The sequence below is a fragment of the Typopeltis vanoorti genome, chromosome 15 (genome assembly GCF_054136105.1).
Source record: "Typopeltis vanoorti isolate ZY-2024b chromosome 15, IOZ_Tvanoo_1.0, whole genome shotgun sequence".
NCBI lineage: Eukaryota > Metazoa > Arthropoda > Arachnida > Uropygi > Thelyphonidae > Typopeltis > Typopeltis vanoorti.
Window position 1 is genome coordinate 49,282,981 of NC_143563.1, and position 15,930 is coordinate 49,298,910.

At 36.7% G+C, this 15,930-nt stretch overlaps 1 protein-coding gene across 2 annotated transcripts in view; it reads right to left on the reverse strand.

Annotated features, from left to right (window-relative positions):
• Window positions 1-15,930, reverse strand: part of LOC150098748 (putative serine incorporator) — a 245,919-nt gene that overhangs the window by 201,880 nt on the left and 28,109 nt on the right. For both annotated transcript variants that reach the window (XM_090405622.1, XM_090405621.1), the window contains exons 3-4: window positions 13,483-13,637; window positions 3,507-3,589 (exon numbers count right to left, since the gene is read on the reverse strand). In XM_090405622.1, the coding sequence (XP_090261748.1) occupies window positions 3,507-3,589; window positions 13,483-13,637 (238 nt within the window). The remainder of the gene's footprint in view (window positions 1-3,506; window positions 3,590-13,482; window positions 13,638-15,930) is intronic.

Below are 15,930 nucleotides of genomic sequence, written 5' to 3' on the forward strand. Positions count from 1 at the left end.
TATAAAAAAGGGAAGCTTAATTTCTTGGATGAGAACTGGTGTATCAGTTCTCATCCAAGAAAATAGGCAGTGTTTATAAACAAATCAGATTAACTTTTTGTCACATAAATTTATTTAAAATGTTACAATAGATTCAAGTCTTAAAAAACAAATAATAATTATTAACCTCAATTTTCATGTTAATTTTCTTCATCATCTGTTGAAAATAGTTCTTCAGATTCATTGTTTAAATGATCGTCATATGGATCCCAGTTCGAATCCAGTGAATTGATTTCATTTTCATCGTCATCAGTGTCCCACAACAGTTCATCTTCTGTACCATCCATAAGATTAGAGATACCACATTTTTAAAATGATTTTATTACAGTCTCTACTTTTACTTTATTCCATGCTTTGATAACAAAATTGCACAACATATCAAGTTATGCAGCATGCATAGATCCACTATTTGTAAATGATTTTTCACCAGTCAACATCTAATTGTTCCACTCTTCTCACATGTGATTTTTAAATGTTCAAGCAGATGTCTAGTGGTTGCAATGTGGAAGTTAAACCACCTGGTAAATTAGCAATTTTTGCGTTATTTTTTTCTATAATACTTTTAGTATTCTCAGTTAAATGACTAGGAAACATATCCCATGCTAATAAACTGTGTTTCTTCATTATACTGACTGGTCACATGTTTCACACATTATTTATCAATAATTTTACACCATTTTCGTCCATCCATCCTTTTTCGTGAAAATGTACAAAAACACCTAAGGAAATTTTATCCTAGGTTTGGTTTTACGTTTGAAGATGATCATTGTTTTAACTTAGTTTCCATCAGCCAAACATAACAACACAACTGTAAACCCTGTTTTTTCATGACCTGTACTTCGAACTAGCACACTCTTACTATCTTTAAACACCACTGTTTTATTGCTTATCATATCAAAGCTCATAGCAATTTCATCCATATTTTCAATATTTGACAATAGAAATTTATGTTCTTGTCTTAACTGAATAATAAATTTATGGAAACTGGTAAGTTTGTGGTCAAGATCTGCTGGTAGTTTTTGAGCAATTTTCGTTTTTTGTCGAATTACCAGATTTTGTCTGTTCATAAAACGATTACAGCATCCTGAAGTAGCTTGAAATCCTATACTTTCATCCAGATTCAATCTAGACCATTTTAGTGCATATGCTCTAATCATATTTCTTGTAACAAATAACCATTCTGCCTTTGTTCAAATACCCATTCTGCAATGTGATTTTACAGTTGCGGCCATCGGGTGATCCCCATTCTCATCGCACATTTTTTCTTTGGCATGTTTTTTTTTTTTTTTTTTTTTTTTTTTAATATCTTCTTTCTTCCTCCATTCTCTTCTCAGTTATGTCAAACTTTTTTGCAGCAGAACAGTTGTTAGTTTGCTTTGCCATTTCAATTACCCATATTTTAAATCAAGCTTCATACTTTCTTCATTTTGCATTTTGTTGCTGGTTCCATGATTTTAAATGACAACAATTTTAATAATCCTAAAATTAAAAAAAAAAAAATGCAAACGTTCCTGAACTAAATCTTTGCTATGCAAAAAAGTAACGGATATAACAACAATACCTAACATTGCATTAATACAACAAAGAATAAATTGGGGGATCGTCTTACACAACCGACATAAGCTTTAAACCTAAAAATAGCCTAAAATTTAGGCCTTGTCTTATATGCTGATCGTCCTATACACCGACATGTAAAGTACTTAGTAAGCTTGATATCCTCATACAACAAATTCAGAATCATCTTAGAAATAGAATCCGAAGAATGCTTTACTTTCTTGATTCATTAATCTGATGCAAGGATAATGCCACCCATGTTTATCAAAAAAACTTATGTTTATGTGGGCAATTCATAAATCAGCATAGCAGCAGACTCATAAAACAACTTGTTTCATAGAACAAAATGCGTGCACTTTGAATACATTACTTCCAATTAAATTATCAATGGTACTGAAAAGGATAAAATCCATACAGTGACAAAAAATAAAATTTGAAAAAGATACAGTTATGTTCCTACATCTACACATTCTGAAAAGAAAGACTGCAGAATCTGCAATTCATTCAGTTATTAAACTAATTTAATTAATAATACTGTTATATTCATTAAAATTATGGTTTATTCTATGTTAAAAGAAACCATGGTTGCTGGGTGAAGAATACCTTTTGGTTCCAATATATCCTCTGTGTCAAAGAGAAAGCATTAGGGATACAGTATAATTGTTATCTGCACACAAGTAACGCAAACACCAAGTAGAGCGATTAAGCTGAAAGCACAATAATAGGAGGGGGTACTATGAACACTGGCAGGCAGTCTTAAAAGGCCAAAGAACCTGTTTCCCCATATAGGGGATTCATACAACCACATCTATTGAGTTTGTGGTTTTAAAGATTTGCTGCCAATTACATAAAAAACAGCTAATGTTTGTAGTTATGTGGTGAAGCATTTTTCCATTTGATGCAGGGCTTTGTTTACGGTATCATCTGTCAGACCTTATTGCTGCAATTGTGGAAAATGCCTTTTCCACATTCTTCCAAATAAGAGTTGGTAAACAATCTTCCAGTTTGTTCTAATAACACAACTGCTGTTCTAGCCAGGCCTACCTCACAGCTGAACTACAATACTCATTACACCTACTAATTAAATGGCTATAATTATAACTGAATAAAGCACTTGTTCCTCCTTCCATCCCACAAACCTCTCAACATATGGATTACAGTGTTGCTAACATTCTTTTTTTTCCGGGGCACCTCAGAAAACATAACCAGAACTTTGAAGAGCTCTGTACTTATTCAAACCCCATATGAAGGTGGCTGTCATTACTAGTTCCGAAAGATTGTTTCCAAAAGAATAATTCCCAACTTCCTCACCTTCTCAGTTCCAGGTAGTATGTTTTCTGCAGCTATAACTGGTCTATGGATAACTGGAAAATTTGCTAATGTCTGTCTGTAGTCAAGCCTAACAGACCATGGTATAATTATCTGCAAACAATGAAATGCAAAAAACTATATTTCATTGCATTAAACACAAACTTGATGTTTCTCCCTGCCCCAATCAATAGATCTTAAAATTAACCAAACCTCAATAAATATGGTTGTGCAAAATTACCAAATGGGAACCTGCAATTCTCCAACCTCTTCCCCTATAACCCAGGCTTGTTGGTTGACACCCTACTAGTGCTTATAAAAGAGCACCACTCCTAGAACTTTATGCTTTTAAGTCTAATCATTACTTCAACTTTTTTTTTTTTTGTGTTGCATATGTGCACATTACAGTTTTCATATTGTATCCCTGATGATGTAACACAGAAAATATGAGCATCATTAACCTAGTTTAATTCATTCTTAGTTGCATTTTATGACATTAAAGCAAAAAAATTAGATTATATCATCCAATCAAAATGATTCATCCAGGTTCGACCTAAGTCACAAAATATAAAATTTATTTCACACTTTTCAAATACTTCACATACCTGTTCCAAATGTGTTTGTGTTAGGAATAAAGAAAGCTCCAACCATTGCACCAATCAGAAGAAGATATTTGATTGCCCAAAACCTGATGAAGACAAACCAATTTTTTATTAATTTCTAATTCCATCTAAACAAGAAAGGAATAAGATGTTCAATCTTATATGAACACATGCAATTACTTTTCTATCTAGTGTATACATTAGTAAAGCTCTTTCAGCAACAAACAGATATTTGAAATCAATGCAAAATAAAAGAAACAGTCAAAGGCTGCTCAGTTATGGATGAGTCCCAATACTGTTTAACCATGAAACTGATTAATCACAGCAAGATTTTAATGGATATTAAATCTGCAGTAGCTTTTTTTTTCCTCCTCCCCATTCTTGACAATAGTCTGTTCAGAGAGAATGAAGTCTAATACTACATAAGACAAGGATTTTTAAAAAGTTCATTCCAGATAAGCTAATTTATATATATGTCTGTGTGTGTGTGTGGTCCCACCTACAAGCCTTTACACTACAAATCCTACAGCACATTCATACCATGGGTAGGCTAAGGACTTTTTTTTTTTAACATAGTCCAGAAACCCTGCTCTAGAGACCAAACATGGAACTTTTTCAAGTTACTTCAGGCCTCCAAAATCAGAGCAGAGGTCTCACACCAGACTATCAAGTTCATCTCCTATCTAAAGACAATCACAAACATCTATGCCCACAGCAGTCGAACTGGTAACCTGTTGGTTGGAAATTGGTTACACTAAAATCCTGAGTATCATATGAAGTTGAACTTTTAATATTTAAATTAACATTTAATAAAAAAAATTCTAAAAAATCAGCAATAAATCAGTTTTGCTAAAAAGCTGTTTCTGATGAATGGACAAAAAATCCAACAAAATGATGGGCTTTATTTAATTTTTTTTTTAAATAGGAATTATGCAATTTTTCAACTCTGGAACATGTACACTGATACATATCTTGTAAGAAGGTGACAAATTTGCTACTATCCTAAACAAATATATTTGTATTAGCTGGCTTTAACTAATGAAAAAAAAAAATTATGGCTTCAAAATCACATTTTAACACTCAACTCTTTATATTTTTGCTTCTCTTTATATATGATGAGTCTGACAGTGAAGAGTATAGAAGGAGAGCCATAATTGCCAATGACTTTATGCGTGAATTATGTTTGATGAGTGGTGTGGAATGAGTTCGATGGGCGAAAGGAGTTATATAAAATGGATGGTTTACATTTGAATGGATTTCGTGTATGGAGACTTGAAAAGTTGTCGAATGTAGTGGAAGTGAATGTACAGAACCAGGGAAACTAGAGTTATTAAGGGGGGGGGGAGTAGATATGCAGATTTTAGGAAGACAGTTCAGTGTGTGAATGTGCCCATGCGAGTAGGAAAGACCATGAATCAGAATGGGATAGCATCAAAATAGGGATGGGACAAATTGGCCTCTGCAATTCATGTTTACAAATGCCAGAAGTATTAGGAACAAGAGGGAAGAATTTTTGGCCTTGGTTGGCACTTTCAGACCACAGGTTATAGGCATTAGTGAAACATGGCTGACAGAAGATGACACAGCTAGTGAGATTGAATGTGAGGGGTATGGTGTGTTCAGGAGAGACAGGGAGAATAAAATGGGGGGGGGGAAGGTGTGTTATTGATGATAGCGGATGAGCTACAGCCAAGGAGAACAGAAGTGGAACTGCAGGATAGAGAAAAGAGCACATTTGAGGCTATTTGGTGTGAGACTGAAATTAGCAGAACAAAATATACAGTTGGGTGCTGCTATAGACCAGGTGATGGAATAGATGGTGGAGATAGTATGCATAAGCAAATAGAAGAAATGAGTAGAAGGAGGGTAATTATTATGGGAGATTTCAACTATGGTAACAATAATTGGAAGGAGGAGAGGACACATGGGAGGAAGGAATTGGATTTTATGTGGTTATTAATGGATAACTATCTGTGACAGCATGTAATGGAAAATACTAGGGGTCAGAGAGTGCTTGACCTGGTAATTGCATCTGAGAATTTGGCTGTAACGAATATGACCACGTTGCCACCAATTGGTGAGAGTGATCATGGGGTCTTGACTTGGGAGGTGGCTAAAGGTGTGGAATTTACAATTAAGACAGGGTACATGTGGAATTATCGAACTGGTAAGTATGACAAGCTTAGGAGATTGATTGGTACAGTGCCATGGCATGTACAACTGCAAAGGCTAGAAGTTGACAGTGCATGGGAGGCGGTTAAAAAGTGTTTGCATGAAGCAATGGCTGACTGTATACCTAGAGTCCGAATAATAAATCAAGAGACTGAAATTAGCAGAACAATTAGGAGTTAAATAGATGAATAACACCATTAAGTTTGAGCTGCAAAAAAAGAAACAACTATGGAGGGAATTTAAGGAGAAAGGTGACCGGCAGGTACATGAACAGTATAAAGCCCAGGCCAGAAGGGTAACTAGTGTGGTAAGAAAAGCAAAAACGGATTATGAAAGAACATTAGCCATGCAGTTTAAAGAGAATCCCAAACAGTTTTTTCGATATGTTGCAAGTAAAAGAAAAAATGTATATGGTAGAATGATTTTAAAGAATACTGATGGTAGGGAGGTAACTGGATCAGTTGATATAGTGGAATTACTGAGTGAGCGCTTTGCAAGAGTATATCATCCAGGTGGTGACATTGTAGGAATGAATGAACCAATAGCTTATATGGGAATTGTGGTGAATGAGGTGGAGGTGAGTAGTCTATTGCAAAACCTCAATGTCAATACATGTGTGGGATTGGATGGTATACCAGCTCATGTCGTACGTGAAGCGGCTAAAGAACTGTCAGTACCCTTGACCATTTTGTTTAATCTGAGTCTCGGGTCTGGGTTAGTCCCGAGGGGATGGAAAGAGGGGAAAATAGTTCCACTGCATAAAGGAGGTTCCAAGACTACTGTTGTAAATTGACCGATTAGCATATCAGGAATCGTTGTCAAGGGCTTGGAGAAACTAAAGAGAAGAATACAGGATTGGATAGATGAAAATGGGATACTGTATGGGGGGCAACATGGTTTTGTGAAGGGTAGATCATGCCTGAGTAACTTGCTCACGTTTTATAACACAGTGACGGCTGAACTGTATAAGGGTAATGGGTTTACAGTGATTCTACTGGCCTTTGACAGGATACCACATGGAACTCTAATTAGTAAACTGGAGCAGATGGGGATGGATATAGGGTTGGTGAGATGGATAGGAGGGTGGTTGATGGAGAGATACCAGAGAGTGGTTTATTCAGGAGTGGAGTCTAAAACGGCTTGTGACTAGTGTGTGTGTGTGTGTGTGTGTGCCGCAGGGTTCTGTTCTTGGACCACTACTTTTCAATTTGTTCATTAACGATATAGGAAAGGATCTGAGAGGAAGTGTTCACTTGTTTGCTAATGATACAAAGTTGGGTAGAGCAATTGTGAGTGCACAGGATGTGCACTCACAATTTTTTGCAGGATGATTTGAATAATTTGGAGGACTGGGCTAGGGAAAATGGATGTCAATTTAATGTGGCAAAGTGTAAGGTTATGGAGTGAAAAGATTAGCAGCAGTATATCACATTGGTGGAACCGTACTCCAGGAGATTGATGAGGCCAGGGATTTGGTAGTGTTGGTGGATAGAGAGTTGAAGTTTAGGGGGCACAATACAAAAGTGGCTAAATCAGCTCATCAAATCACTTGGTTACTGAAAAATACTTTAACAAGCAGAGACAAACAAGTTATTGTTCCTCTATATCGAGCCCTGATAAGACCCCATCTGGACTACTGTGCCCAGATATGGGCACCAGGGTTTCTTCTTGATAGGGAAGAGGTGGAGAGGATCCAGAGACGAGTGACCAAGATGGTGATCGGTCTGTGGAATGAACCTTATGAGAACAGATTGAAGATTTCTGGGTTGCAAAAATTGGTTGATAGGCGTAAAAGGGGTGATATGATTGAGACATTCAAATTACTGAAGGATTTCTATAAGATCAATCCAGAAGATATTTTTGAGAATAGGACTGGTGGTGGGAGGACTAGGGGCCATTCATGGAAGCTGGGCAAGAATGTGGTTAACAAGGATGTTAGAGCTAGGTTTTTTTTTACTTGGAGAGTGGTAAATGAGTGGAATAAGCTGCCAGAGTCTGTTGTGGGTGCTATGACCATGAATAAGTTCAAGGCGAGATATGATAGATACTGTGTGAATGTCGAATAGTTGTTCTTGACATGATGTTAGGGCCTCCCTCGATGAGTCTGTCGACTCCTTGGAGTTGCCCGAAATAATAATAATAATATTCAGCTGCTAGTTTGGAAACCTGGATACATTTAATATATTCAATTTGCCACCACTCCCCCAACCACCAATGGTAATTTAATTTTCAATTGCCTTGTTGTGTAAAAGTTATCTATTATTTGATTCTCTTCACCACCTTCAACTTCTGTCTCTTTCTAAAGTTTTTAAAATTCCCTCATGTAAGCAAATCCAAAAATAAAAGAATTTTGTAGATTTGCACTGAAATGTTTATGAATAAAGATAGTAACAGAGGAGACTTCACTGCGTTGATTTCGAGGAGGATGCACAATTCATAAAAACTGAGATAATGATTGCTGGCCAACATCAAGAGAAAGTGACTTCAGTTTTGCATGGATGCATAATAAAAGAAGTCAGGAAAAGGGGAAGAAATGAGATTAAAATCAAATAGATCTACAGTGACTCATTCCAATATCATTTGAAAACAAAAGTTTCTTTAACACCCCAACCAGCCATGACGTCTACAGATGTCCAACAAAATTTGCATATGATTCTGTAACCTCTATTGGATAACATAGACAAGAAGTGCAATTTGGTATCACTATTTCATCCACAACGGCTAGTAGAGAGGATAATTTTACATTTCAGATTTTGAAATACCTTAATTTCTTACTTATTAATAACAAGATACATTTTAAGTATCATGCAGAAAATATTTTCTGTGAATGATTTGTAGCTCTCTTCAACATATCAACAAAAGATAAACAATATTTATGAAAAATGCAGCAAGATAAAATGTGAAATAGTGAGGTTACAAATAGTAAATAACTATTCCCAATGGAAGTGGGAGAGAACAGCTTTTAATTTTGTAGCAAAAAGACTAGAAAAAAGATGTTCTGTGAATTACAAAACTAGCATTTTTTTTTTGTTGTTGTTAAATCAGAAGGATATATGATGCACCAAGTTATCGTTGAAATCACAAAAATGCAATGGAGAGAACTAGTTATTGAAAAGTTGATGGCACAACACTGATATGTGGTGCCATCAACATTTTCTTCTAAAAGAATTCTTTGCAACTATTATTTATTAGAATGCCACATGAAAGGTCACTGCATAAACTAGAGAATATAATATTAATTAATATAAACTATTGGCTTGAATACATGTGTGACCAATGAACAAGTTTCAGAAAGTAGTATATGGGAGGATGTAATTCAGCCAAATTTAAGATAATCAGTGGTGTGTCCCAAGGATCAGTACTTGGACCATTGTTGTTTAATCTATACATTAATGATACTAAAGGGAGGCCGAGGAGATTTCAGTTGTTTGCTGATGTTGCAAAGATAGGCAGGACAGTCAGAGATGCTACTGATATATAGCATTTACGGGGGGGGATTTGAATAGGCTCCAAGTGAGGGGGAAATGATAATGGCTATCAATTCAATGTTAGTAAGTGTAAAGTTATGCAATTTGACATGAAATATCCAACAGCATACTATATTGATGGGATTATATGCTTGGAGTAACTGACAAGGCTAGAATTCTTGGAGTTATGGTAGATAGAAAGTTGAAGTTCAAAGGTCACATAAAAATTGCAATTATATATCTGCTCCACATGCAAAAGGTCACAAGACCTAATGTGCTATAGGTCTTGTGGCCTTTGGCATGGGGGGGTAAGAGAATAAGAGGAGGAATCTGTTCACAGTTTGCTTGAACAGCTGAGGACTGTAATCTTTGGGAAAGATGTTCCAAAGGACAAAAGTACAAGATCGGATGAAAGAGAAGGCAGTAAAGGTGGTTCAGTGAGTTTCAAGATGTATTGTAAAAGGGTATTGGTTAGCAGTGGCTCTTGTTTTAATGATTTTGGAGAAGAATTGATGAATAATAGTCACCAATTTATGCAGAGCACTATCCATGAAAATATCTGTAGAAAAAACATAAGGCAGAAACTGAACATCTGTGAGAAATGGATTGAAGTGGATATGTGAGAGAGGGATCATTAATTAGCTGGATTACCCACTTCTGGACAGAATCGAGCAATCTTAGAGGATTTTGGTACATCCTCAAATATGGGAGCAGTATTCCATTGATGGGCAGATTTGGGATTTGTACAGAGTTAGCAGCTGCAGAGGTGTGAAGTAGTGTTCTTCTGCACCAAGTCTTTTGGCAGCTGCAGAAGATATAGTTAAAATGCAGTTGTGCCAGGAAAGATCAGAGGTGCAGGTCACCCCAAAAAGAGAAATCTGTATTTGGATATCTCAGTATTACTGAAGGTAAAGGGGAGGGATGCAAGTTCTTTCTTGAGAGAGATCAGACAGGACTGAGTTTTGGCTGCACTGAAGTTTACAAGGTTGTCCTTGCCCCCACTAAGATATAGTTAGAAGATCTGAGTGCAGGTCACTGGTCATGATAGATCTTGAGGATTCTAACACTTGAGCACTACATGGTTTGTTGAATGAAAAGCTATGGCTAGGATTGGAAGTCTGCAAGAGCAGGTCATTTATATACAAGAGGAAGACAGCAGGTGAAAGAACAAAACTTTGGAGTACTCCTCTACTGGTGGGAAATCTGAGAAGAGGAAACCATCTACGATGATATGTAGTGAGAGACCAGTGAGAAAGTTGGCGATCCAGTTGCAGAGTGTAGAAGTAGACAGACCATATGATGGCAGTTTAAGTAGGTCCTTGTGCCAAATCCAATCAAATGCCTTCAAAATTTTGAGGGTAACTAAGTAAGTTTCTCCAAATTTTTCCATGGCTTGAGTCCAGAGGTGGGTGGTGAAAGCAAGAAAATCAGCTGTAGATCACAAATGGTGGAATCCATATGGCTGATTACTGATTAGCTGGTATTTCTTTAGGTGGTTCAAAAGTTGGTCGTTGATGATCTTCTCCATAATTTTATGGAGAGAACAGAAGTGAGAGCAATTGAAAGGTAGTTCATTGGCTGATGTAACCTTTCTTTGGGATGGGATGGATGTGGACCTGTTTCCATGTTTTAGGGTAGATGCTAGTTGAATAGAACAGATTGAAGAAACAATACAGGATAGGTATTATTTTTGAGGCACAGTTTTCTTTTTAATACAACAAGTGGGATACCATTAGGACCAGATGCCTCGTTTGTGTTCAGGTTATTAAGGATTTTTTTTTTAAATTTCTTTTTGTCAGAAGACTATAGATAACATAAAGGGAGCTGTTCATGGTAGAGTGGAGGGAACTTTGCACAGTTCATCAATGCAGGAAATTTGAAGACCTTAGTGGCATCACTAAGGTGAGGTAACCTTAGGTGAGGTAACTACAGTATCATCTGGATGCTAAAATGGTGGAAACCTGGGTGGGCAGAAGTTGCATCCAATGGCCTTGGCAAGGGACCAGAAAGGGCAACTGCTATTTGGGCAAGAGGTGAGTTTGCAGCATTTTGGCCTTTTCAAAGTCTGACTTGGTCAGTGGTGCACCGAGAAGAAAAAGGGGGAAAAAAAAACACTAGAAATTTTCCAAAAATCTTTTCGTAATTAAAATTCATTTTTTTTATTTATGTTGTGTTGTGTCTTCTATTTCTATACTACTTATGAATTAGCATCACATAAGGTAGGAATACCCTCGCTCTCAGGAATTGCAGCCACTGTGAATGCAAGGTGGATGAAGTGGTGCTCGGGCAGACCGAGCACTACTTTGTTTGCCCGAGCTGGGTCAGAGGAGATCACGGGTATCATATATTGGTGATCACTGCAGATGCTCAGTCATAGGTTGTATGCAATGTGTATTCTCAAATCGTCTACTCAACTCCACCCCCCCCAAAGATTAAATCCCAAGTGCATCACTGGACTTGATGATTTTTTTACAACTGTTGAGGGCCACGGCATAGGCATACTAAGCAACTGGAATTTTGGTCTTGAGCCATTTATGGTAAGCAGAGGTTTTTCCCTTTACAGCATTGGTACACTTTTTTTGAGAACTAAGGTTTGGACAGTGGCTGAGAATTTGGAGTGGAATAGGGAATGAAAGCCTTCACTCCTGTGAGGATGAGTTCTGTTATTCAGTCTGAGCAGGTATTTGGATCAGAGAAACTGGAGCAGTGGTTGAAACATGTGAAGGAGGAATAGAAGTCACAAAGGTCTTCACAGTTGGCATCCATCCAAAGGACATGCAACTGTGAACTGATGGGTGAAAGTTGTTCAGTGGCAAAAGAGACTTGTATAAGGTTGTGATCCAAATTGCCACTGAACAATCTTCACCCATTGATTCACAGTCTCATGTTCAGTCACAGTCACTATACCAGCATCTGTGGCCTAAACAGCAATACAAAAACCATTCCTATCAGAATTCCAGCTGGCAACCTCAAAAGCCATTTCACCTCAACTACCTAAACTACACATTATACAGTTCTTTTCACCACAAGGGCAGCTCATCATAACTGGCATACCATGCCAGAGACTACAGATCCTTGAATCAACACTGTTTGATCTGCTTTGTCTCAAAATTTCTCTACCAAATCAACACATCATTTTCATATGCTCTATCACTCTCCAAACTCAGTCAACCACTTGGACCTCCAACAATCTCTCCCTAAAGCTCGACTTTCTGCAGTCAAAATACCCCTATAGTGAAGGTAAGATATTCTTCTTGGGGACTTTAATGTCCACAATTCATATTGGCTCCCCTTCTCCAATTTCACTGATCATGCAGGCAGGTATGCTGAGGTATTTGCCATCAACAATGACCTATCTCAGATCATCAGTATTCCTATCAGCATAAATGACAACCCCCTCCAATTTGCCAACACACTTGACCTTTTCCTAACAAGCTCCCCTTTCAAGAGGAGAACTGACAACCACAGTATACTTGGAAGGGGAGCTTGTCAGGTATTCTGATGACCTGAGATAAGTCATTGCTGATGGCAAACAACTCAGTCACCTGCCTGCTTGATGGGTGAAATTGGAGAAGGAAAGCCAATATGAATTGTGGACATTAAAGTCCCCAAGAAGGACACTTTCACTATTGGGGTATTTTGACTGCAGAAAGTCGAGCTTTAGAGAGAGATTGTTGAAGAGGTCAGAGTGGTTGACACAGTTTGGAAAGCAATAGAGACAGCATATGAAAAGGGTGGGTTGATTTGAGTTTATCTTCGAATTTGGCTGGCATCCCTCTTAATTATGTGATTAAGTGGAAAGCTCTGCATTATCATAGTTTATTTATAACAATCCCACAAACAGATTAAAAAAAAAAAAATTAAGATGGCTGATGAAATTAACTCTTAAAATGCTTTACTTACAACCTTAAATGGAAACTAAATGTTTATGTAATACATATTATTAAATTATACAGAATTATTGCATTGAAATATTTTAGCATAGTACAAATTAATTCATTTTATTAACACCAGTCGGTTTTTCTGTTTGTTTTTTTGCAGCAATTGTTGCTGTAAACAAAAAAACCTTGCTCTAAATAAAAAATCTTTCTATCTTGCCAATCGCCTTGACAACTACTTTCCACAGCTTATCATATCAGTGATCCATTTATTCTTTGGTCTGCTTTATAGTCTCTCTCTCTGAATTGTAACTTTTCAGTCAGTTGACACTCTTCAAGCAACACAGGCATCTAGGTTGGAATTTAACATAACACTAAAAATAAAAAATAAAAAAATTAAAAACCTCAAATATTTTACTGACACATCAATAGTTTCATTGACAATAAAGAAAACTATAGTACCCATTCTGAATGCCAGCTCTAAAATCTTTTGATGATTTAACTCCAATCATAATCAAAGCAAAGAGGAAGAAAAAGAGGGTCAGGGCAAAACATATGCGGTAAACTGCAAGGTATCCAACAGCACCTTCACAATCACTTTCTTTGCAGAAGGGAATCTGAAAATATTTAAGAAAAGTGTAAATTTTCAACTGAAAAATCAAACTGCAAAGAAATAATTAGTCGCCTTATATGTATAATTTAAGTTATAACTTAAATAAATTTTAGATAGCGATTAGGTAAAAAACTGGCTCAAAACCTAACACACAATGGAACTCATTTTGAATTTAATCTTGATGAGCCTAACTTTCTTTTAATTTTCTCATAAAAAATCATGAAGATATTTTCAATTTCATGCTCTTAGCTATATCAAGGATTGTTCACCATTACCAATCAATGAATGCACAAAACACCTTATAATGTTTGGAATCACTTACATAAAAAATTCCTTCTTAACCAATATACACAAATGTTGAAAACATTCATAAAATTCTGAATTAAAAAACCCTCGAGTCTACACACGGTAAATTGAACTTATTATTACAAGAAACCTGCAGAAAGTCAGGGATTCATCAAGGTAGATGAACTCTCATCCTCCATATAAAATGAAAATAAACTTCAGCATATTATTATTATTACCCTAAGATCCCCATTAGAGTCAAAGACTCATTTAGGAGGTCCCTTTGTCATACACACAGCTCATCATACCATGCCTCAAACACATTCAAATTCTCTGTAGACACCACACTCTCAGACAGAGTATTCCAATCATTCACAACTCTGCATGCAAAACACCTGTTCCTCATTCTCATAGTACGTTGGTTATACATGATTACTAAATAACTTAAGGAATTCACAACGTACACTAGAATATAAATTAAATTAAACTTTAATGTATATTTCCAATATTTCAGAAACGTTGCATTGCCATCTTCAAAGGAACTTAAGATAAAGACACATGCATGCAGGCCCTACACGCAGTAACATTTTACTGTGTTTGCTGTGTGTAGGGCCTGCATGCATGTCTTTATCTTAAGTTCCTTTGAAGATGGCAACACGACGTTGCCGAAATATACATTAAAGTTTAATTTATATTCTAGTGTACAGTGTGAATTCCTTAAGTTATTTAGTAACCTGTTCCTCACTTCCCCACTTATACAGCTTCCAGGAATGACCTCTAGTTCTCCCCTGATCTTCCACCATTTTATGAAAATCCTCTTCAACATGGATCCTATAACAACTCCTTACCAACGTGCACATCTCTATCACACAACCCCTTCTCCTCCTCCCATTCACTAGACTTTGTAAATTGCATCTTCTGAACCTTTCCTCATATTCAACATTCCAGAGATCAAAAACTACCTTAGTCATATCTGGACTGTCTACAACATCTCTTCATCTTTTGAAAACCAGGTAATCAAATCTGTGCACAGTAGTCCATGTATGGCCTAATCAGAGCCTTATACAATGGAACAAGAATCTCCCCACATCTACAAGTCAGTATCCTCCAATTCATTCCCAGAATTCGTTGTGTTGTCCTCACAATTTTGGCAATGTGTCTTCCAAATCCCCATCCACCATCACCCCAAGATCTACATCCATTAAGTGCAAATTCTACATCCCATCTTTGTTTCCCAAATTTTAAAACCTTACACTCTGCAACACCGAACTGGCATCTCCACTCCTGTGCCCATTCATTCAATCTATTCAAGTCTTCTTGTAAGGCCACAACATCTGCTCTACTCCTCATAATTCGTCCCAACTTCGCATCATCTACAAACGACAGAAAATCCTCATCCAAATCTTTCCCAATATCATAAACATAAGCCCAAACAGCAATGGCCCAAAAACAGACCCCTGAGGCACACCACTAATGACTTTCCTCTTAGAGGATACTGCCAATACCCATCAGATAGCCAATGAACCAGTCCAATATCCAACCCTATCTGAGCCCCCTCCCCCAAGGATCATCATCAAATTCCTGACATATACCCTCTCTGGTGGACAGGATCTTATTTTTATGTTGTTGCTTTCTCCTATATTTTACTTTTATTATTCCTTTTATCACTATTCTTTTATTCTACAATCGGACCTAAGAATTATCTATTTTGGGGCTTCTCTTTTCAGATATTGACAAATTTATATTTTTGAGCTGCGACTGCAAATATCCTATAATTGAAGGGACTCTTATTCAGAGAGACATTCCCAGAATTTCATGCATATGCTCATTAACAAAACTCTTTATTATGGCTATGTAGATTTCAGCTAACGGTCATGACCTCTAATCTAACTCTATAAACCTTCAATTTCCTCCCACTTAGGTTCAGATTTTATGAGCGGTAGTTTGATCTCATATTCAGACAAAACTCAGCTATAAAACAAAACACGTTTATTTGGATCTTAAGACACATA